The 24,842-nt window shown below is 33.0% G+C and overlaps 1 protein-coding gene across 1 annotated transcript in view; it reads left to right on the top strand.

Moving 5' to 3' along the window:
* Window positions 1-608: 608 nt before the first annotated feature.
* The window catches only part of LOC123659215 (bumetanide-sensitive sodium-(potassium)-chloride cotransporter), a 62,126-nt gene continuing 37,892 nt past the window's right edge, over window positions 609-24,842 (top strand). The window contains exons 1-4 of the mRNA XM_045594466.1: window positions 609-989; window positions 12,011-12,023; window positions 18,239-18,332; window positions 20,126-20,240. Of these exons, the coding sequence (XP_045450422.1) occupies window positions 609-989; window positions 12,011-12,023; window positions 18,239-18,332; window positions 20,126-20,240 (603 nt within the window). The remainder of the gene's footprint in view (window positions 990-12,010; window positions 12,024-18,238; window positions 18,333-20,125; window positions 20,241-24,842) is intronic.

Genomic DNA, 24,842 nt, shown 5'->3' with positions numbered 1-24,842 from the left:
ATATGAATAATAAGAGAAGTTTGTTGCAAAGACCGTTAAGAAAAACTGAGTTCCAAGAGCAGTTTCTGTTTAAAAAATTAATAAAATATTATCGTCTTTAAAAGAATTTTAGTTAGAAATTACTATTTCAATACTATTTTCTTATGTTTTGTATTGTCTCATTTATACAAGCATACGTTTAACCAAAGAGTATATAAACATAAAAAAGTGGTAACATTTTTGTGACCTTCGTTTCTCTAAGCTCTGTTAGTTCGCTTTCGCTTGTCAAATTATCAGTTAATATTTATTCTACTCTATGTTATCAGTCAAATTCTGAACGTCGTTGATGATGTTTCTTCATTTTTTAAACGAGGCATATGATTCAGTTTTCTTCTAAATTATTCAATAAAATAATTTACAATAAAGTAACTGTGTATAAATATTGCTGAGACAATGTATATATTTTTTTGTCTACTATCAAGTACAAGAAAATAAATTTTCGCGCATTCCGAATTTTAAATACGTTGAAACAAATCACAACCTCGAAACTTGCTTTTGTAATTGAAATGTGTTTTATGAATTAAATTATAATATTTTTGTTATAAATCCGTTTCAATTTCGGTTACGAAATGGCGTCGTCGCAAAAAGATATCGAATTAAGTCCTGTAAACGTTAGTAATGACAATAGCAGTTCGGCGACGGAACAAGTAAATGTACCGGTAAATGATGAAGAAGATATCATTATTGGAAGATTCAGAAAGATTAGTTCGGCTAAGTCTATGGCCGCAACTAATGGTAACATCCAGTACCCTTCAGAAATAATCAGAAATGATACAGACGTTGAAGCAGGCCTTCAGTTTAAAGCTAAGGAAGCAGAGAGAGAAAGACTGCTGGAACCAGCTACAAACGGTGCAGTTCTACGTCCAAAATCGCCGATAACTAAAAGTAGTTTCAGAGATATGGAGAAGCCTTCACGGTTCAAAGATCAACCATCAGCAACGAGATTTCAGGTAAGGAAAATTAAATAAAATCTATTTATAAAGTATAATATAAGTAGTGGTACTTTAAATTAAAATGTAAGTAAACTGTAGTAATTTAGCAAAAGAAATTTAAACTAAAAATGTAAAAATCCTAACCTGAGATTCTGTACATCATAATCTAATGTAATCAAAATTAATGAAAAACTAAATATTGCAGTGATTAGTATATTTTATATTTGCATATTAAGAATACATAAATAATATGTGTGTATAATGTAGCTAAGAAAGTGTAAACATTTAAATTTAAATTACATTTTAATCAAAATATGTTATATTACATTTTGATTAGCTACATCCACAGACTCCTACTCCAGTGTGAAGTATAAAATGATATACTTATTAAATTATTGAAATACTAAGGTTTTGGCCGCATATATCAAATATATAATTAAGTTAAGCCTTTAATTAAGATTCTTAAGTTTATAAATAACAATTTATTGTTATTTTTGAAGTAAATTATCTTTACGCATGCTTGGCTTGGGGAGTAAGCTGATGGTAACGAAAAGTGTGCCCAAGCAAGCCAACAAAAGTTGAGAGGGAGATATAAATTAGTGAAGATAGAAAGAGAGAGAGTAATGTTTCAAATGTTTTATTTCAATTGTGTGGTCTAAAACACAGTCTTTTTTTGGTATATTGTAAATATTTCAATTCAGTTTGAAACTTGAACTTGAATTGATGGTGCAAAATGTCAATAAACTAATATAAAAATGGTGGTAAAAGAATTATATACCTCTCTTAGACAATTAACTTAGACAATAACTAACTTCTGTTGACTGCCTAAGGGTTAAATTAAGGAAAACAGTTATAGGTGTTCATTCTTATAATATATATAAGGATAAATTTTAAGTTTCTAAATGTATTAGTGCAGTAGTTCTCAACCAGCCTGGACCACTACTGTTCCCTGGGACTAACTTTCGTAAATTTATAAAATGTAATTTTTTCGAAATAATGTTAGAAGTCATGACAACCAATTTTTTTTTTTGACACTGGGAAATGCTTTTACGCCCTGTCCCCACAGCCAAAGGTGACGGGAGTGTGAAGTTCCCAACTGTTGGAATATATATTAAATAAAACTATTTATATCATATTTGAGCCGTGTTTACTTTGTATCCAACATACATAAGTCTAAGAAAAATTACAGAGTCAAATAATATGTCATAGGAATGTGTTCTATTTACTTTATTTATTTATTTATTTTCAAAAGCACACTTACAACATACATATAAAAATTTTAAAATTACAAATATATAATAACAAAGTATCTGATATGCATGTCACTTACAAGTGTACATAACATTTTGGAATACAATGTTTAAAAGCAAAAAAAATCACAAATAATTAAAATATTTGAACTTTAAATATATCTACATTAATATAGTTCAACACTTACAATATTCAAAAAAAAAGAGTGACACCCCATCATCATCATCACAACCAAAATAATCAAAATCAAAAATAAAGATAAAAAACATATTATTATCATATACATTTATAAAATTAAACAATTGGACAATTTAATCAAAATAACGATTAGAAACAAATTATTAATTAATTCAATTAGAACAAATTCATTAATTAAGTAATTAAGAATAGGGAAATAACAATAGTCAAATTAAATTATCAAAAAATTCCAAATAGGAAAATTAAAATTAAAATCAAAATCAAAATTAAATCGAAATCAAAGACAAATCAAAATCAAAATTAAAATTAAAATCAAAATCAAAATTAAAATTAAAATCAAAATTAAAATCAAAATTAAAATTACTGTAAAATAAATTAAAATAAATTAAATATATTTTTTAAACTAATCATGCATTTTATAATAATTAAGTAACTTACATCTAAAGACAGAGAGAGAGTCGTGAAAAATGTCAATGCCTGGAATCGATTTACTGATACTATTATATTTGTTACACAAACGCACTAGAGGAGCTTGTTTCCCAATGTGAGACTTTACGCATGGAATGTAAAATATCTTGTGCGCGTGGGTACTTCTGTGTGTCCTAGAGGGAACCGATATGATTATCCTCTCTGTTATTTCAGAATTGGTAACCCTATTATGTAATATATTGTGCAGGAAAGTCAGATCTGAAACCTCACGCCTACTCCGAAGAGAAATCATGTGGAACCTTACCAAACGCTCCCCGTACACTTGTCTGTGCGAAAAATTGCTTTCGTAAAAAGCAAGATGCCTCGTGAAAACACGCTGAATGCTCTCAATACGTTGAGAGTGTATACTGTACCGAGGATTCCAGATAACACTGGCGTACTCAAGACAGCTAAATATATATAAAACCTTCACTCCTCCTAACGCATTCCTAGACTATTTATCAGATTCTCCAATCTTTGGGATGGCAGCCCTTTATTTAAAATATCAGCTTCCATCCTCTCTGTATTCATATAAATAATATAAACACTTTTCTCTTTAACGTGCTGTCGAATGAAATGCGTTCTCAAATCGATATGCTTGGTTCTGTTGCTCACAATTTCATTCTTGCACATCTGTATCGCCGCTTAACTGTCGCTATATATTAGTACACTATTTTGTTGCTTACAGGCAATGCTATTCCACAACATTTTTAGATGTATAGCCTCCTTTACGGCTTCTGTTAATGCCATGTACTCTGCCTCGGCTGTAGACAAGGCTACCGTTCTTTGTTTCCTTGATTCCCAGCTAATGCATCCGCCAGCTAATTTGAAACAATATCCTGTGTAGGATCATCTGTCAAGTGTACACGATGCACAATCTGCATCTGCAAATCCATAAATGGGACATTCAGTTTTCTCGTAAATTATTCCGAGCTGTAAAGTTCCTTTTAGATACCTTAGTACCCGTTTCGCACATTTAAAATGTTCTTCACCATAGTAATTATTAAATTGTGATAAATAACTAATAGCAAACATTATATCTGGCCTGGTAGCCACAGCAAGAAACATCAATGTTCCAATCAAATTCTGATACGGTAAGTTTTCTATTTTCTTTTCTTTTTTATCTAATTTTAATCGTGCTTCTATGGGTGTACTCACTGGTTTACAGTCCTCCATTTTATAAGAACTTCACTTCATCTTAAAGAACTTTCTTAATATAATTTTCTTGCGATATCTTAATTTTTCCCTGTTTTATATTAACTTGTATACCTAAAAATTCAGATGGTTTTCCCAAGTCTTTCATATCAAACTTTGTTGTGAGAAAATTCTTTACCTTTTGTAACTTCTTTTCTGATGTATACGCAATCATTAAATCGTCAACGTAAAGACAAATTAATATTTTGTCTCCTCCTTCTTTAAAAGAATACACTTACCATCGCTACCTGGTATATTATGCCAAAGTCACTATGAGTTAAACTTCATATTTGGTCATTGCTTTTACAAGTGTTGGGAACATGTGCTAAAAAATTTGAGCTTTTATGAAATGACGATAGTCTAGCGCTTCCGGGCTCTTGATTTATTGTGTCAGACTTGTAAGATACAATTTAAATATTCATGTGCATGTTTCTAACCGCGCCGCGTTGGCGCAACGGTCACAGCACTGGTTTGTGGCTGTTGTGGTGGCGGTTGTGGGTTCGATCCCCGCACATGACAAACATTTGTATTGGCCATACAGATTTTTTGCCGTGGTCTGGGTGTTTGTGCAGTCTTTGTGGGTCTCCTCACCGTGCCTCGGAGAGCACGTGAAGATGCGGTCCCGATTGGTATTATGTACACCTGATAGTGATCGTTACTCATAAAAGTGAATATATCCGCCAACCCGCAATGAAGCAGCGTGGTGAATTAAGCTCCGATCCTTCTCCTACACGGAGAAAGAGGCCTATGCCCAGTAGCGGGATATTACAGGCTGAAGCGCTGTTTTTAATCAACTTTGCATTCGTCTATTAATCACACGAAGTACGACAGGGGGTAGGTAGGTTTCAGAAAAAATCAGGAAGATCACAGGCTGTAATGATATATCACGTGTATATATTTCTCATTGAACGGACGATTTCGAATCCAAACAAATGACAAATAAGGTAGGGTCAGGGGGTTTTAAAGTTGCTAAAAACAGCACGAGATTAAAAGACGACCCCTTTTAATATTTATAACATTGTGATTTCAAAATCTACCCATTGTAGACTTTTAAATTTTATACAGATATTTTTTTAACAAATTTAGATTATGCTTAGGTTAGATTAGACATTTATTAGTTTTTAGTTATATGCTATATTACCATACCTTCTTAATAAGGTATTATTTTGGAACTAAAATTGTTTTTGCGCGCAAAAATTGTCGTATTTAATAGAAAAATATTTGGTTATTTCGTATTTATCTGGACATTTAGTACTCGTGTGCGGTAAAGTGTTTTTTGCCCGCGTATAATTGACCTTCTGTTTTTATAAATATGATAAAATGTCATTTTAATAATCTATACAAATAAATAAAATTGCGGTGTCTGTTTGGCTGGTTCTATCTGTTGAATATTAAAATAATCGCTTTTTACTAAATGCATATGTATTACACGATACATACCGAAATAATATTTTTTATAATTTTTGTCTGTCTGTCTGTATGTTCCGGCTAATCTCTGAAACGGCTGGATCGATTTTGACGGGACTTTCACTCGCAGATAGCTGATGTAATAAGGAGTGACTTAGGCTACTTTTATTTTAGAAATTTATTTATTTTGTAACTCGAACGAACTTTGCGAACTGAACAATAATTTTTTTTAATTCCTCGCGGAGGATGTCGCTGGTACAGCTAGTTCTTAATATAATTCTGTAAGATATATGATTTTTTGTTTCTCATACTATATACATAGGAACTTATAATGACCTCATCATACTGATAAGCTCATAAAATAAACTGTTAGAACAGGTAATTAATCCCATTTGCTGTTAAATAATTTTAATCATACAGGTATGTTAATAAGATTCATTTTATGTATAATATTCAGCGTTTTACATTAAACAATGGATATTAAGTCATTGTTGTACAATACAAATAGATTGTAATAATGTAATTAGATAAGATTGAAGCAAACTTTGCAAATGAAAAGCTTATTCATATGGTTAGGTCATTACAGAAATAGATAATAGAAATATTCTGTAACATAGTATATACAGAATAATATCCTGGATAATATTTTCAGCCATGAGATGTAAACATACTTTGTTTTATAATTTTGATCCTCTTTTCTTTCTCTATTAATGTAATTATTTTTAACCGACTTCAAAAAGGAGCAGGTTCTCAATTCAATTATTATGCCGTGTTAAATGGCGAGTCATAAGACAGTGTTTTAAAAGCCTATTTGATAAATAAAATGCTTAAATTGTTTTGACTACCGTGTTAAAAGTCGGAAACTAGTCGTCATCCTCATCTCAACTATTTTCTCAGTTTTTTTGTGGTCTGGTCGTTTGTGTTATAGTTTTGTGTGTTTGGGCCACTGACAGAGTGTTTCGTCCTACTATATTTATATCGTTTTTTATATCATCAATCTGTTATTAGTTGTACATATACGCTGAGTTGCACGAAACAAATTTAAAATTTAAGTAGAGATTAAACTAATTTAATCACAAGAATTTCATACAATTCTTACACTCACTCACTACTTAAATTTTAATTTCTTTTCGTGCAACTCGGCGATAGTGACATAGCGAGCTTAACTCGCGCTCGAGGCACAATACCTTTTTACCAATACCTCACAATAACTCTACCGGCATCAACAATAACAAAAAACTATTGTTGCTTTTGTTTTTGTAAATTAATTAATTATTAAAATTATATTACGGCTTTAATTTTGAAACAACGTCAACATGATTGACGTTCGGTAATTTTTTTTGTTCAATTTCAAATCAACTCATTTATAAATAATTTTTATAATTTTGTAAAGTGATATTTATTGTACTTATTTAGTGCGAATTATTCACAGGGGTATAATAGCTAAATAGTATTCATTATAAGCTTAATATGATATCACTACATAGTATAAAACAAAGTTGCTTTCTCTGTCCCTATGTATGCTTAAATCTTTAAAACTACGCAACGGATTTTGATGCGGTTTTTTTAATAGATAGAGTGATTGAAGAGGAAGGTTTATATATATATAATACATGCATAATATTGTAGAGGAATACTGGTTGTTTTTGCAACCGTGCGAAGCCGGGGCGGGTCGCTAGTAATTTATAAATGATATGCGGGTTTTAGTTGTGAAGTGTTAATAGTAATTAATATACTTATGACATTGTTTAAAAATGTTTGTTACACGCTGCGGGTACTTGAAATGTTATGCAGTAAAAGTTGTGTGGGTACTTAAAAAGAGTAGAGCAGAGTAACAGGCTGTGAAAAGGGGTAAATGATTTTTTTTTTTTTCATAAAGTATTATCTATCAATATTCTATATTTCAAAATTAAAACTCGTAACATAATGAATATGGAATGAGAATGCGGTTTTTTTTGCTCAATTTTATGTTTTAAGCGGATATTTATTTATTTATTTACTTTTTATTGTACACTACAATATGCAAATACAAAACAATAATACTTTTTTTTTTATATCACTAGATCGGCAAACAAGCATACGGCTCACCTGATGGTAAGAGAAAACCGTAGCTTATATTCGCCTGCAACGCCAGAAGCATCGCAAGCGCGCTGCCGACCCAATCCCCAATCCCCCCAGGAGCTCTGGTCACCTTACTCACCAACAGGAACACAATACTGCTTGAAAATAGTATTATTTTGCTGTGATCTTCTGTAAGGTCACTACCCCACTGTAACTGTGGGTACCACCCCAGTCGGGCTGCTCCATATTTTGAGCAAGAAATTCCTGCTGTGCCCTACCTCAGTTGAATACTACAGACAACTTAAGAATGTGTAGTACAAGAGGCGGTCTTATGGCTAGTTAGCCATTTGTTACAGACAACCCGAAATAGGATTGAGTATTATTATTTATTCAAAGATCGGGTAGGTGGTGCAGTTATATTATTATATAATAAACTTAGATACAAATATCTACACATTAATACTTACAAGCAATACATATATACATTAGAATAATATAATATAATAAACTAATAAATATAAAAACAGTATCTCATAGCACATGGAGATATATATATATATATATAAACAATGACCCGCGTCTAAATGATTCTAAACGTCGAGTTGATATATTTATCGCTGTGATGCGTCCATCGGTCTAGGTCAGAAGCGCCTTTACCGATAAATCATAATAGTGTCAAATTGGATAACTACCTGTACACTTCCCATAGCCTCGGTTTACGTCTTAATAATATCACCAGATGCCACTGGATGCTGCGCTGTGTTATCAATATGTAAAAAGATTGTGGATTCAGCATGTAACATGTAATGTTTACTTATCATGGTACCACACTTGGGAAAAATTCAGAAAAATCCATTCCGACAAAAAAAGAATTATCAAAATCGGTTCATAAATGACGAAGTTATCTTCGAACATACATAAAAAAAGTGCAAAGGCGGCCTTATCATTAATAATGATCTCTTACAGACAATAGAGAAATATTGAACAGAGATAATATTGTTTAATATTATAATTAAGTAAAGTTGTAGTTTTAGTTGAGATGAGTCAGAAGCAATAGTCTGTTTTACTTTCCGTTGAGAAATTCTATCAGCAACTTGATGTATTTAGGGTAGAACTTGCCTATAGAAGGCGTAGGTATATATGAGTAATGCAAATTATTCATTCGAATAAAAATCAAACCATTCGATTCTAATGGGTTATTCGAATTAGTGACATTAAAAAGGCTATTTAACAGTATGCCTAACACAACCTTCATTGTCATTCTATGTACATAATTTAGATATGTTTCCATAATACTATTATTATTTAAATTTAAAAATGTTAATTATGCAACTAGTTCTTCCAAGTGTTGTTTTCGAGCAATGTAATTAGATTTTTTTTTATGGGTTTAGAGTTTGTCACCATGTCTTAAATAAGTTAAGATGTATCCTGCTCAAAATCTGAGGAAGTAGGGATCACAGCTAGATAATAATGTTCTAAAGTGGTGCTGTATTCCTGTAATGAGTAAGGAGGCTAGAGCTCCGGGGGAGGATCGGGTGTAGGGTCTTTAGGCTACGGTTACCGTTACCATCAGGTGAACTATACGCTTGTTTGTCGACCGAGTCGAATAAAAAAAATATAGTATTATTGTATGATGTTATCATCTATGGTTGATCCTTGTAAAACTTTTCATACTAATAAAGAGTTGGGAATTCAGCCCAAAACTAAGTTTTGAGGAGTTGATTGGCTTCGCGGCTGGATTTTAAGTTAATATAATATATGTATTATGTGTTTAAAGTATATATATATATATATGTATAAATCGATTGTTACTTAAAACACGGAATATCCGTGTTTCTAACACGTAAAGTTCTCTATCTTAGGAACAATCGGCCACTTGTGTATGTTATTTTTTCTTTTTTTTTAAATTCTTTTATTGATTTAAGGGATTTTTGTCCTACAAGGACACGCCAGTCCCATTGAAACTTTTACAAAATAATCGCAGCACGCACAAAAAAAAAAAACAAACAAACAAAAATACCCTTTCTTTCTATTTATTTATTAAATTTTGAAATAATGAATTACTTAGATTTTTTACGTATACTTGCAATGAGACATTATTTTAGAGTTTATTGTTGTTCGTGATGTTTCACGATAACATTTGAGATAACACGAAGAATTAGTTCTTCGTACAGAAATATAATGCATAAAGCATTTGTGTAATTGAGTAATGCGTTTTGCTATTTTTTATTAATTTTATCTTAGAAAAAGAAAAAAAAAAATAGTGGTTAAATGTGAGTTAACTATACGAATACGCCATTGGAACGAATCATGAAGGGTTAGGGTGTAATTTTTAATATATAAGATATATATAGTTTCGCTCACGTGGATTTGGAATTGAAAAAAGGATCTTTTTTAATGATAAGTCTTAGTACTAAGTGAGGCTAACAGCCTAAAGGCATTAGAAAAAATTTAATTAATCAAAACCAAAATAATAAATGTTTGTATTCAAGGAGGCCTCTAAAGGCACTTTTAAATCGTCATTTCACAGCTGTATTATAAAGTACGAGTATATTAAATTCTGCAAAAATGGCAAAATGGGCAAAAATCCCCTCAATTACTATTTAAAAAAAATTTCAATCAATATCAATTTAGTCACGTCTTGCATGAAATACGGCGCCACTAAACCCACGCATATTTGTCATTAACAATGTTGAATATAATGTATTATATATTCTTACATAGATTTTAATTACGTCGCATTAAAACCTATTTTCCAAGAACTCTGTTTTAATCTTTTTTATAGCCTACTCTTATAAATTTGAAAAATAGAACGGTATATTTAGTGTTGCTTTTAAGAATGCAGTCTCGTGACAGTTTGAATATTAAAATACTAGATGACGTTTCAAAAAAAAAAAAAATACAAAACTGAAACGTCTATGATTACAACGTTTAATGTTATTAATAAAAAAGCGTTCCTTTAATATTAATCATAACATTGAGCTTAATATTAATATTAAAATTTTTTTAGTTGTCCATTTAATTGTTGATTATTAATTTGAAGGTCACAAGAAAAGGCAAAAAGTCATGAATGTAATAAAACCTACACGGTCGTTCTTTGTATTGATATAAGGGAAATATTTTTATGGTTACGATGAAGCCATATATCGTAACGTTTCAGCAATTATCTCTGTTCGTGAACTTTGGCATTATAAGTGAAATAAACCATGGTTTAACACTACAGTCGATGAGTTTTTGAATAATCTCTGTAGTATTAAAATCGAAATCAGATTTTTTTAATGATTATTTAAGTAGGCATTTAAAGCACTTTTGAATCGTCGTTTTACAAAGTATGTAGTAGTTTCTAATTATTAGTTAATTAGTTGTAGTTAATATTAACATTTCACAGATTCAGAATGCAGACTTTAATGAAAAAATCGTCAAGAAACTCAAAGTTACTCTTCAAAAACTGTTTGTACATTTACATTAATCGATCATTTTAAACCCAGTCTACGCCCTGCATGAAAGTCAATGTTAGTTTCTAAACGTTTTTCATCGTTGTATATCATAATTTTTTTTTAATCACATAGTGGGTTTATTAAATTAGCTGAACTATCACGTTCGAACGTTATGTGACTACAAACATTACGGAAATTCATTTTTATTTATATAGATTGAAATAGTATAGTAGTTTTGAAAGTGTTTTAAACGACTGACTAGCTTTAGTAACTGGATGTTTAACCTTTAATCTAGATGTAGGGGACCGTGGATCGCCTAGTACCAGATCGTACCGGTTTTACGAGTATCTACCGACACCACTCAAGAAATTTTATAAATATTAATAGCAAACGATAATGGTGAATGTACTGCTGTAGACATGATATGGATGACGCGTTGGTGCAATGGTTACAGCACTGGTTTGTGGCTGTTGCGCTAACGGTTGCGGGTTCGATCCTCGCACATGACAAACATTTATATAGGCCATACAGATGTTTGCCGTAGTCTGGGTGTTTGTCAGTCCTTGTGGGTGTTCCCACCGTGCCTCGGAGAGCACGTTAAGCCGTTGGTCCTGGTTGTTATCATGTATACCTTATAGCGATCGTTACGCATACGTGTAGTAGGGAATATATTCGCCAACCCGCATTGGAGCAGCGTGGTGGATTAAGTTCTGATACTTCTCTTATGTGGGGAAAGAGGCTTATGCCCAGCAGTGGGATGTTACATTCCTTTAGATTGGCACTCAACCAATTATTTTACTACTCGAGATCTAAAAATATTTTTGCACAGTTGCAACCAATCGACAATGAAGTTGTACACGTTTTATTTTATTTACTATATAAAGTTTATATATACAAGCAACTTAATAAAATCCGCGCGAAAAGCGGATTTATTTACTTACTTTGCTTGAGTCACCTGTCTACCTGGTACATGGTAGAGTCAGGACTCTTATATGTTTTCAAGTACTGTTTTAATATATATAGATTTATTATAATTGTTTTGTACTTGATTGGACGTACCAACTCTGTTCATTGAAACAAATAAAAGTAACCAAACATAAAATTGACTTAAACACGAGTCATGATCAATTTTCTTATAAAATGGGTTTCTTGATTCAAACGATGACAAATACGTTGGTTCTGACTTAAACTAAATTGAGCAATATGAATATCAGTTTCAGAATCCGTTGGTTGTTGAATAAGTGGGTATATCTAAATTTAGCACGCTAAAAATAGCCGACGAAGCAATCCCGACCTTGCTGTCTCCGTTCGAATGATTGAATTCGACTTGACCCGGACCCTAGGATTACTTCGCGGGAAATCATGTAGACGGAGGAAGGAACCAATTATGAGATAATTGCTTTGTTGTAAAATTTAAGTTTCCTTCAAATACATCGTGTCATATCTCCTCGTTCTTCTTTATTCTTCTAAACGATTTTGGGATAGTTTTCTTTACTCAGTATGTTATTTTTGGTCAATTTTTTTTTTGGCAAGTATATCATTTTGCCAATTAAGTTTAGGACATCTTATTTTGAGCGTCTGGAAGAAAATACCGTCATGAGTGCATGTACCGTTAGATTTTATAAGACATCTGGCATGACATCCGTCATGTGATGTGTTCCGTTCTATCCTCTCTGCAATGCAGTTTGTTGTTAGTCTTTTAGTATTTTTCACTGTTCATGTTAGATTGTTTATTATCACCATGTTTCCGTTATCGATGGATTCGTGTAGACAATTGTGGTCCGTTCATTACACAATGGAGTTTATACATGCAAATTGTTCGTCAAAACATTTTACTGTGTTTTCTGTGCCGTAAAGTTTAAGTACTTATTTGTTGTACTTTTTACTTAACGATGTAACATTTTTATGTACTATATATTATTTCTAATTCTCTCTTCTTAATAGTCTCTTAACGTTACTTGATGTATTACTAGCTTTTGTTAAGACTAATTGTCGAGTGTACTTACTTTTTCCTTGTAAACGTAATAACATATTTGATTAGAATAACTGCCAAGGGTTTATTAATGGAAAGGATAACGACCGGAACCGGCGTCTTATCTTGATCTCCGAGGCACGGCGGGGAGGCCCAACAAGGTCTTATTCTAAGGAGAGGTGAAAAAAAAGTAACGAATTTTTGCTTTTTGTACTTAAATGTAATAACTAACCGTCTTCAAAAAGAAGGAGAATCTCAATTTGACTGTTTTTTTTGCGTGTTACCTCATAAATTTTTATTGTGTTTACCGATTTTGATGATTCTTTTTTTTAATCGAGGTAGGTCACAGCAGGAATTTCCTGCTCAAAATATGGAGCAGCCCGACTGGGGTAGTCGACCTTACAGAAGATCACAGCAAAATAATACTGTTTGCAAACAGTAAGTAATTTGGTGAGTAAGGTGACCAGAGCTCCTGGGGGGATTGGGGATTGGGTCGGCAACGCGCTTGCGATGCTTCTGGTATTGCAGGTGTCTATCATCATCATCATCATTACAATCTATACAGTCCACTGCTGGACATAGGCCTCCACAAGTTTACGCCAAAAATAACGTGAACTCATGTGTTTTGCCCATAGTCACCACGCTGGGCAGGCGGGTTGGTGACCGCAGTACTGGCTTTGTCGCACCGAAGACGCTGCTGCCCGTCTTTGGCCTGTGTATTTTAAAGCCAGCAGTTGGATGGTTATCCCGCCATCGGTCGGCTTCTTAAGTTCCAAGGTGGTTGTGGAACCTTGTTATCCCTTAGTCGCCTCTTACGACACCCACGGGAAGAGGGGGTGGCTAAATTCTTTAGTGCCGTAGCCACACAGCAGTGTCTATAAGCTACGGTAATCGCTTACCATCAGGTGAGCCGTAAGCTTGTTTGCCGACCTAGTGACATAAAAAAAAATCGAAAGTTGGCGCTTGTCACATGTTCCCATTTAAATTTAATCGAGATTTGGCTGGTACATTTTGGTTTATCCCTAATAATCCGTATTTACTTGGTTATTTTTTCCACAAACAATGAAAATGGTAAACATATATATATATATATATATATATATACATATATATACAGGTAACATAACATATATACAGGTATTAACTTGCACTTTCTTATGTTGATTAAGTCACGGTATAATCAGTGAACGCAAAAAAATGCGTTACAAATCAAGGGAAAATTTTAGCAATATTTTTGCAAACGAAATACATAAAATACATATACTAATGTAATATATAAAATTCTCGTGTCGCGGTGTTTGTTGTTAAACTCTTCCGAAACGGCTTGACTGATTCTCATGAAATTTTGTGTGCATATCGGGTAGGTCTGAGAATCGAACAACATCTATTTTTCTATCTAGGGGAGGGGGATTAAGGGATTTAATAAGATATATGGCAAAACAACGTTTGCGGGGTCAGCTAGTATTATTATAAGAAAATAGTTGAATAACATATTCCACTAAAATTATAATCGTTTTGATGGTTGTAATTTGTAATAACTCCAGTTGCGCTAATGGATTAACGTTTTATAGTACTTTGGGGAATCTAAAATTCGCTATCAGAAAGAAAGACAAAATATAAGCTCTATCAATACTTATTGGTAGTATAAAAACGATTTTAAAGCTTGGTGTATAAATTGATTACTCAACGGTCTTATAAATACCGTTCGTTATAATTGTCAAATTATTTCAAATGATTTATTGTTGGTGAATGTGAATTGATGGTCGACGTGTCGTGGCTAAAAACAACCTTCGGCCTATGGGGTTTGTGTGTGACTAGGCAAGTGTAAATATACGTCAGGTTGATTATGGAATATCGAAGGTACCGACTGTTCCGCTTGGAAAAAGACTATGGGTACGTGTGGCGATGATTCAGCGTTTTCGCTTTTTAGTTCGGACACCAATATCCGCTTTTTTATGTTGGTAGTATGGAATAGTTTTTTTTTTAGCCATCCTTTTAATTACGAGTCAGTGTGATCAAATTTAACCCAACACCAGGCAATATAGGAGATAATGGAAAGTAATTTGTAGCTTAAAAATGAAAATGTTTTATAGCTACTGATCCGTAAACAGTTCCTTGGTAATTCTTAATCTAAACTTTCGTGGAGTGGCCTTTGAATTGCCAGTTTATAGAGTAACTAGCTGACCCCGCAAACGTTGTTTTGCCATATATGTTATTAACCCCCTTAACTCCCCCCTTATAACTTAGGGGTAATAAAAAATAGATGTTGACCCGTGCCCACTTCATTGGGCGTTAATTATTTTTGTAATGCAAATATAATTCTAGTAAAGTTTTCATCTCGCTCGTATTTCTCCGACTTGATTTACATATACTATTATTTTTTACTGATTTTTTGTTCAATAACAATAAAATATAGCCTGTATCACTTCTGAATTGTGTAGCTTTCTGTTGTGAAAGAATTTTCATAATCGGATCAGTATTTGTGAAGATTACCCGCTACAAACAAACAAAGCCAGAAACTTTATCTCTTTATTAACCGACTTCCAAAAAAGGAGGAGGTTCTCAATTCGACTGTATTTTTTTATGTATGTTACTTAAGAACTTTTGACTGGGTGGACTGATTTCGACAATTTTTTTTAATCGAAAGGTGGTGTGTGTCATTTGCTCCCACTTAAATTTATTTGAGATCTAACAACTACTTTTCGAGTTATATCTAATAATGCGTTTTTATTTGACTCTTTTTTTCGTCGACCTACGTTGTATTATACCGCATAACTTTTTAATGGGTGTACCGATTTTGATGTTTTTTAATTTAATCGAAAGCTTATCTTTATCATGTGGTCACATTTAAATTTCATTGGATCTTACAATAACTTTTTGAGTAATCTTTGATAACGCGTATTTACTTGACTATTTTTTCGTCTACCTACGTTGTATTACTTGTCGATGTAATTGAAGTCGGTTTTTTCGTTTGCGAGCAAATACAATTATAATATTAGTATAGATCGCTTAAAAACTTAACAGTTACCCTTTTTAAAAAATTATTAATACAATAAATATAAATTCAAACACGTCATACATAAAACCTTTTTGAAACCTAATTATTGGCAATTTAAAAATAGTTTTTGGGACTTTATTATACAAACGTTTTATGAATTCGCTCTATCGATATTTTTTTATTAGTGTTGCCCAAATGCAAGAACAAGACGAGACTTAGCCAGTCTTGGTCTTGGTCTTGCGCCAATACACCTGGTCTTGGTCTTGGTCTTGGTCTTGCGCTCCCAGTCTTGGTCTTGGTCTTGGTCTTGCAGCAAGAGTCTTGCAAGTCTTGCAATTACCTATTAGTCTATTACTATTTATTAAAGTTTACTTTAAATCTTAGAAAAACGTATTAGAATTGGAACATTGTGAGCTTGAATTAACATAGCCATAGTAAAGATCAAGCAGATTAATAAATAACTGAAGATTTGATAATAAATTCGAAAAATCAACTGACCTATATGTCGTTTTCCATGGAAGTAACTGTTTCTTAATAAACATTTATGATTTATAAGCTTACATTTGCTAAAACATGTAAAAAAACAAATTACTATTAAACGGGTTATACGGGTTATGCGGGTATTACGGGTTAAACGGGTATTAACGGTATTATTATTAAACGGGTGATATTTGAACACTTTTTGCTATTTTTTCTTGTAAAAACTTAAGAAATATAATGACTAAATGTACAATAATAGTACCTAAGTAATTAGTTTAAAACCATATAAGTAATCAATATTATAATATATACTTACTAGAATGAATTAATATGACATCTACTACCTATCCTTACCATTTTATCCTAATCATAATACTACTTGCGTGATCAGTATAATGTATTCATTTTCATTCTAAGCACTCTGAAACTTATTTATTCTTTGGAACACCTGTAGGTACTCTTAAAATTCGAAATTATTTTGCATGAGTATACCTACGCCCTATGGCGGCAATCAAATAGTGTCAAATGTTATGATTTCGGCGTGGCGGCAACGATTGTTTTAGATTTCAAAAGAAGCCGCCGGCGCGTGTATCATAACCATGTACTTCCGAAAAGCGGCAAATTTCTTTGAGAAGTAAGTACAAAACCTTTGATGCCGCATTATCAAAGTGCCGATGGTTAAAACATAACTATGCATGCACTCAGTTTGATTTTAATAGATATTTTTTTATTCGCTATGTTTATGGTATTAGTCGTAATGCGCATAGGTCCAGTTTTTCATATTCTTTGATACAGTTTTTTGCGTCTCATAGAATTCCTAAGCGTACCTACCTATACACCGAACTGTTACACCTAACTACTCAGTGAAATAGCGCTAAGTCCTAGCTGCAAGACGCAAGAGTCTTGCAGGCTATGTCTTGTTCTTGCTCAAGTCTTGCACGGTCAGTCTTGGTCTTGGTCTTGCTAAAAATACGCGGTCTTGTTCTTGGTCTTGGTCTTGCAAAAACGCAAGAACAAGACCAAGACTGCAAGACCAAGACTGAATTTGGGCAACACTATTTTTTATACATATACATCCAAATAAGTAATCCAGCCTTTAAGGAAGAATTGCTCCTGAGCACATTTTTGTGACATTTTTCATAAAACTTCTGTACGCACGCTTCACTTGGGGGGTAAGCTGGTGATTGCGTGACGAGAGCGTTATGTTATTTCTTTTCTCTTTCTCTCTCAGCCAGTAAAGTTTCGTATATCTAAGACACAGTGCAGGCATATTGCGGAGAAGTTTTACTTCAGTCTTGTAGTTTAAAGCACGCTCGTTTTTTTTTTTTTTTTAAATCAAGAGCTATTTAATTTTATATTTCTTAGAAATGCATAGGTCCCTCTTACCCGTCTTATATGGTATCTGTCCGGTCATTCTAGTCAATTGTCATCAATATCTATTTATGATATTATTTATAATTATTTGGTATATTATAACAGTATGCTCATTGGGGTAACATGTTAATGTGATGAGATATAATGAAGTACTGTACACTGTAATACAAATATTAAAAAAAAATATATATATATTTATTTACAACAGTCGGCTTTATACAAGCATGCTTACCGTAGGAATTGCCGACCGTGTGCGTATGTTATAGAAAAAAATATATTTGAAAGCAGCGGTCCAATTACAAACTTCAGTTGAACCTCAAAACGTTCGATTAAAATTACGTTTTGTATTGTGTAATTATGTATTATCTACATGCTCTCAGCTCTTAAGAATATCAATAAACATTCCATTTTTATTTGCAGATGGAAGATAACCAAGACGAGGGAACTGAGTCTGATGGTTCTGGTATGGAAAGTGATGATCCACTTACAGCTACTGACACGAAATATGGCAAAAGTTTCAGGTAATTTTGGTTATACTAATATCAGTAAGAGTAAAGGCTGGTCTGTTGCGTCAATTTGCCATGTCACTGCTTTCTGCTCTAAGTTTGTGGGTGCGATACCCACCTATCTGGAAGCAATTAGTATAATTTCAGCCTATTGCAGTCTACTGTTGGACATAGGCCTTCCCAAGTTCGCGCCAGACATCCCGGTTTTCCGCAATCCTCATCCAGCCTACACCGGCAATCTTACTTAGATCGTCGGTCCAGCAGGCCGGGGGACGTCCCACATTGCGTTTGCCAAGACGAGCAATTACTATATGTGCATTTATTAAAAGACATATCCATGTTACTTTCTCTAAAAAATGTACCAACCTTCCACATCATCCTTGTAGGAGAAGAACATTACTTCTGTAATTTAAAGTGTTTACTAATGCGTAAATCATCTAATCGAATTCAATTCACGTCCGCCGAAAAAATCTTTCATCATTAGAAGTTACAAAATATCCCTTTAACAAGCTACGTATATAAAACACGGTTACGAAATGCGTGGATTAGCATATGACGTGTGCGCTTAATATTTTGTTTTCACAATGGGTGACTTTCGACGGGGAATTGGGGCAATGTTATATATTATTCGAAATGTAATTTAAATAAGTGAGTCACGGAGATTTAATAGTGAAGTAGTAACAGTAAGAAATAACTTCAATTTTTTGATGGTCAGGTCTGAAGAGTAAACTAAATAGACAAGATCAAGATTCAGCCTGTAACATTCCACCGCTTCCACTCTTTCTCCATATACCTAGGAGAAGGAAAATCATCATACATAAATCATATACAATAATTTTATTTTTTAACTAGCTGCCCGGACGAACATCGTTCTGTCAAAAGTTAATCGATTTTTATTTAGATTTTTTTTAGTATCAAAACCGTCCGTGGGCCTTACGGAACATACAAAAAATAAATTAGCCTAATTGGTCGAAGCATTCTCGAGTTATGCGCTTAGCGACATTCATTTTTATTAATTTTTTAATATTTAATGGATGATTAATTATTTAATGAATTTATTTGAATTTATTATTAATTATTCATACATTATGAATGAATGATTTGATATACTTATATATAATCATTTCTATACCAAGCTTTAATTAAAAACAAGAAACAAATGAGAAATAACAAACATTAAAAACTTTTTTGCACTTGCAGTCGGTGTTACATGTGATTTTCCTACACATTGTATATTAATTTGTAATAAACTAATGAACAATGATAACTATGTCAGACAAAATATACATAAAATACTTTGTTTTTAATTATCATATTAGTAAGGATATGGCATAGGTACTATTAGTTGATTCGATCGACGTAGTATTTTTTATATAACTAGGTCGGCAAACAAGCGTACGGCTCACCTGACGATAAGCGACTACCGTTGATTAATAGACGCCTGCAAAACCAGGAGCATCGCAAGTTGCCGACCCTTTCCCCAATTATCCCCAGGAGCTTTGGTCACTTTACCACCATCAGGAACACAATACTGCTTGAAAACAGTATTATTTAGCTGTGGTCTTCTGTAAGGTCGAGGTACTACCCCAGTCGGGCTGCTCCATATTTTGAGCAGGAAATTTCCATCTGTGCCCTACCTCAGTTAAAGCTCAACCCTTCTTTATTCTTATATTTCGTTACAGTTCTAGTTGTATTCAAGTGGTATATTTACCATTAATTGATTTCTAACTATACAAATTTACTAGTTACTACTACACATCCTTACAAATGATGACACAATTCGATCTACATTGATATTTTTTTTACAGACATTTCACAAGGGAAGCCTTACCTCGACTGGATAACTACAGAAATGTGCTATCACTTCACGCCGCTCCAAGACCGACCCTGGATGAGCTTCACAACGCCTCGCTTTCAAGGAAGGTTAGTTAACATTTTAATTTTTGATTTATACCTAATAGTTTTGAAACTATATTAACGTTGGTTTTTGGGTTTGGAAGGTCCTATTCATCTGACAAAGGTTTGAGTTGTTGACTATAGCTTTTAAACCCTAACAGCTGCGAAGTTATATAGTTGGTTCCGCGCTTGAAAGCTAAAATTTCACAGACGAATATATGTTTTAAAATTGCTATTCAATTACTTAGTTTTTACTCAATGACCTATTTAGGTAGAGGGGTAACTGACAAAATTCTGACTCTGATAAGCAAAGTCTCCTATGAATACCTGCTGATGGAGCAACTGACGTTACTAGGAATATTAATATCGTATGACAGACGAAACTCGCTTACTATAATAAATTATTGAGTGTCTTTTGAGTACAATGTGATTGATTAACGCTGAGTTTTGAAACGAAAAAGAACTTAATAGCTTACTATTCGTTGCCGGATTATACTTAATGATAAAGATATTACTAATCTATACAAATAAATAAAATTGGAGTGTCTGTTTGTATTATTAAAATAACTGCTTTTACTAAATGCATATGGATGTATAGACGGTACATACTCGTATACCAAACTAAATTTTTTTACAAATTTTGTCTCTGTCTATCTGTCTGTCAATATTAGTTGGACGGATTTTGACGGGACGTTCACTGGCAGATAGCTGATTTAGTAAGGAGTTACTTAGGCTACTTTTATTTTAGTTTTTTTTTTGTAGTTGCGAACTGAACAATAACTATTTCGTTAAATTCCACGGGGACGAAATCGCGGGCACAGCTAGTTTTATAATTAAATACAGTGTTTTTAAAAGCGTAACTGCGGAGTTTTTTGCCCATTCTTCTCTGCAGAATCTACATTCCGAATCGGTGGTATGTTCACTTTTAACCATAATTAGGAATATAATTATTTTAAAGGAGATTGTGATAGAATACATCACAATTCATTATTGATAGAAACCATTGTACAGTATATATCCTCGATGAAAAATATCTTTCGTAGGCTACTTTTCAGAAATTTCATTTCTGCCGTGTGTGAATTGCACATAACGACATCTGTAATACCTATAAAAATTCTAATTATTTTAATTATATAAAAATACGGTGTAACAGTAACACTATTATTGAGCTGAAAAACGAGATGTTTACTATGTTTATCGTTTTGAATTAAATAAAAATAAAATAATATTTTTAACATTCACACACGGTCAGATTCGTTCGTTTCTGACCATTCGTTCGTTGTTCATAAGATAAGAAAATTTTAATGTCCGTGTTATAGGTATAGTTATATATTTTTTGACAAATATATATTAATACAACATTACGTACGAAAACGCTTAAAACATAGATAGTCACAAATTTTTTTCGCGGCTTTTTGCACTTTTGATTTATCCATTTTGGCAGGCAGAAAAACAATTAAAAAATTCGCGACAAACTGTTTTTTTTTTAATTTCATTATTTATACTGTTTTCATTTTTTTTTGTTTTGTAGTTAATTTCATTTTTTAAATGTCACCTTTTAATGGTATCAAAACTAGTTACAAACAATACAACCAAAAAGATTTTACTGCAACTTTTTACTCGAAAATACCAAAAGACTTCTCCTCGATCTATTATTAAAGAGATCATCCGATTTTTATTTTTCTCCCTTATCCACTCAATGGTCACTCGGTGTCAATCAAGTGTGTATGACGTATGAGTGAGCCTTCATTCGTAGTCTTGGCTTTCGTAAATATTTATCTGCGGGACACACCTGAATCAATAACGTACCATATTTTTAGTAGCACGTGTTCTTCTATTCCGTATATTACATATTTATTTTAGTAAAATTGCTCGTTAATGGAATGATAGTTGTAAACAAAGGTTGAGATTGTTTTCTTATTGGCTTGATAGGTTATAATTAGATCGGATTGAAATCATTCAAGAAACATGGTGTAGTCAAAATGATTTTACGACTAAAAAAATGTGATGCGTTGAAAAATTCTAATAATACATAATGGCCCGTAAGACGTCGCCCTGTCTTAAGAACTGTCAAACGCATTAAGCAAAAATTGAATCGATAGTGACACCCTAACCACCTAGTGCTATGAATTATACAATACTTGATGACCAATTCCCATAGCTACCAAATGTACACAACAATGATAAATATCTTATGCTAGCTACTAATAAGTAGTAAAATATAATTTATGATATAGAAAATATGACGTATGTATAAGAGTTCCTATAAATGCACTATACAGGTTATCAAAACGCTATCAAGGTCGGATGCAAGCCATACACGTGTTAAATGGGCGCGTGTCATACACGTATTAATGTGTCCGATACGATAAAATTAAGACCGGTTCCTATATTTAAAAACTAATCGTTCTGTTTTTGTTTCCACTGTGAATATTTTAAAATTTAACGGCTGGTAAGCAAATACGATTGGAGGCTAAAAAGCGAGATATAAAAAAAAAAAAAACTGAATTTTATCAGTATTGACTTTGATCAGGATCTAAGGACGTTTACACATTTTTAGTTATATAACTATCTCGGCAAAAAAATGTAGGGTTCACCTGATGGTAAGCGATTACCGTAGCTTATATACGTGTGTAACATCAGAAGCATAGCGAGCGTGTTTCCGACCCTATCCCTAATTCCCGCCCAGCAGCTCTGGTCCTTATTTACCAACAAGAACACTACACAGCTTGAACACAGCAATATTTAGCTGTGATTTTCTATGAGGTAGAGTAACTTCCCCAGCCGGGCTGGTCCATATTTTGAGCAGGAAATTTCCTGCTGTGCCCTATCTCAGTTAAATGATCAAAAACATACGATCTTAAGAGACTTTACACAATGTTTACATTTTATACTCTCATAAAGGTGTATACAAATTTTCAACTCATTCACCTTTGCTCACAACAGAAACACAACACTGCTTAAAAGCAGTATTATTTAGCTGTAATTTTCTTTAATATCGAGTTACTTCCCCAGTCGGGCTGCTCCAGGTTTTGAGCAGGATATTACCTGCCGTGCCCTAGCTCAGTTAAACCTATCTACGACAAGGCCTACGATAAATGTACTTATACGCCATTGAAATATGTGTGTACATATACCAGAACTCGTGATGTTCTACAAGTAGCCATATCCTGTATACTGTTTTACTGGAGGTCACCTAGTTTTATTATAAGACGTTTAATGATATAACATTTTCATAACGAGATTATGTTGAGAGGTATGATTATCTAATATATAAAATTCTCGTGACGCGATGTTTGTAGTTAAACTCCTCCGAAACGGCTTGACCGATTCTCATGAAATTTTGTGTGCATATTGAATATGTCTGAGAATCGAACAACATCTATTTTTCATCCCCCTAAATGTTAAGGGTAGTCCAGCCCTAATTTTTTTTTTAATTTTTAGATAAATTATTTGTTTTTTATTTTATTATAACTTGGCGTTACATATTTCATACAATCCAAAATTTTCACCCCTAACCCCTATTTTTAAATAGTGTTTAGCGGCAAGACAACGTTTGCCGAGTCAGCTAGTAAATATATATTTTTGGCAGTCTTCTAACCACGCCCAAAACTTTTATTCCATTTTAGAATGTGAACCTCGATACAATAAGCTATATATATTTAATAACTACTGAACTTAGCATACAATGGAAGATTTAAGTCCATACTTTATAGTGCTGCTGTTTTACGTCGTAAGATTACTAACGATGTCCGATACGATATGCGTACGACACGACGTGCACACGTTTATTTGTAAATTAATCGCAACATTAAATTGATTGGACGAAGAATTGAATTTTGTCACTAAACCGATTTTTGATAGGAACATTAAAATAAGTTTTAAGCTATCATGGTCTTTACCACTATTGGTAAGGTATAAAACGGGATATTGACCATGCTACGATCAGAGATACGAGCAAGAATATCATTGCTTATTTCGACGCTATAGTCCAGTCAAATTAGTTTTAACCTCGGAATGGAATGAGTTGAAAATTTGTATACACCTTTATGAGAGTATAAAATGTAAACATTTTGTTAAAAGTCTCTTAAGATCATATGTTGTTGATGCTGATTCTTGTTTACGACACACTCATTTACTAATTAGACACAGGTAATTGAAGCGAAGGTTCGTAATTGCGACTTCTCTTCAATTAATCTACGGGTCGGGTCGCGAGGTGCGGGGCGTTAATCAAGGCTAAGTACATAGGAGTAGTAGTAGATAAAACTACTACTATGCATTATATACTCTTTATATATTACATTTATTATCTTGGTGTTCTGGAAAAAATGATTGGTAATGGGAACGCCCGTTCTGCGTAATTCTTTTATTGTATGTGTTTTTGTATATTATATAGTTGAAGATCGCCGCTTTCAAGTAATGTTGTGTTTCTGTGGTGACTAAGATGGCCAGAGTTCCTGAAAAGGGTCGGGGGGTAGAGTCGGCAATGCCCTTGTGCTGCTTTTGGTGTTGTAGGCGACGCTAGTTTGCCGACCATCATCATCATTCATTTATATATTTAAAAAATGATACATATATTATGTACGATTTTATTTTTTTTGTGTTACCCACAATTAGGAATTCTAAACA

The sequence above is a fragment of the Melitaea cinxia genome, chromosome 13 (assembly GCF_905220565.1).
Source record: "Melitaea cinxia chromosome 13, ilMelCinx1.1, whole genome shotgun sequence".
Lineage (NCBI taxonomy): Eukaryota > Metazoa > Arthropoda > Insecta > Lepidoptera > Nymphalidae > Melitaea > Melitaea cinxia.
The sequence above is the reverse complement of the archived record's forward strand: the minus strand, read 5'-3'. Positions and strand labels throughout refer to the sequence as shown.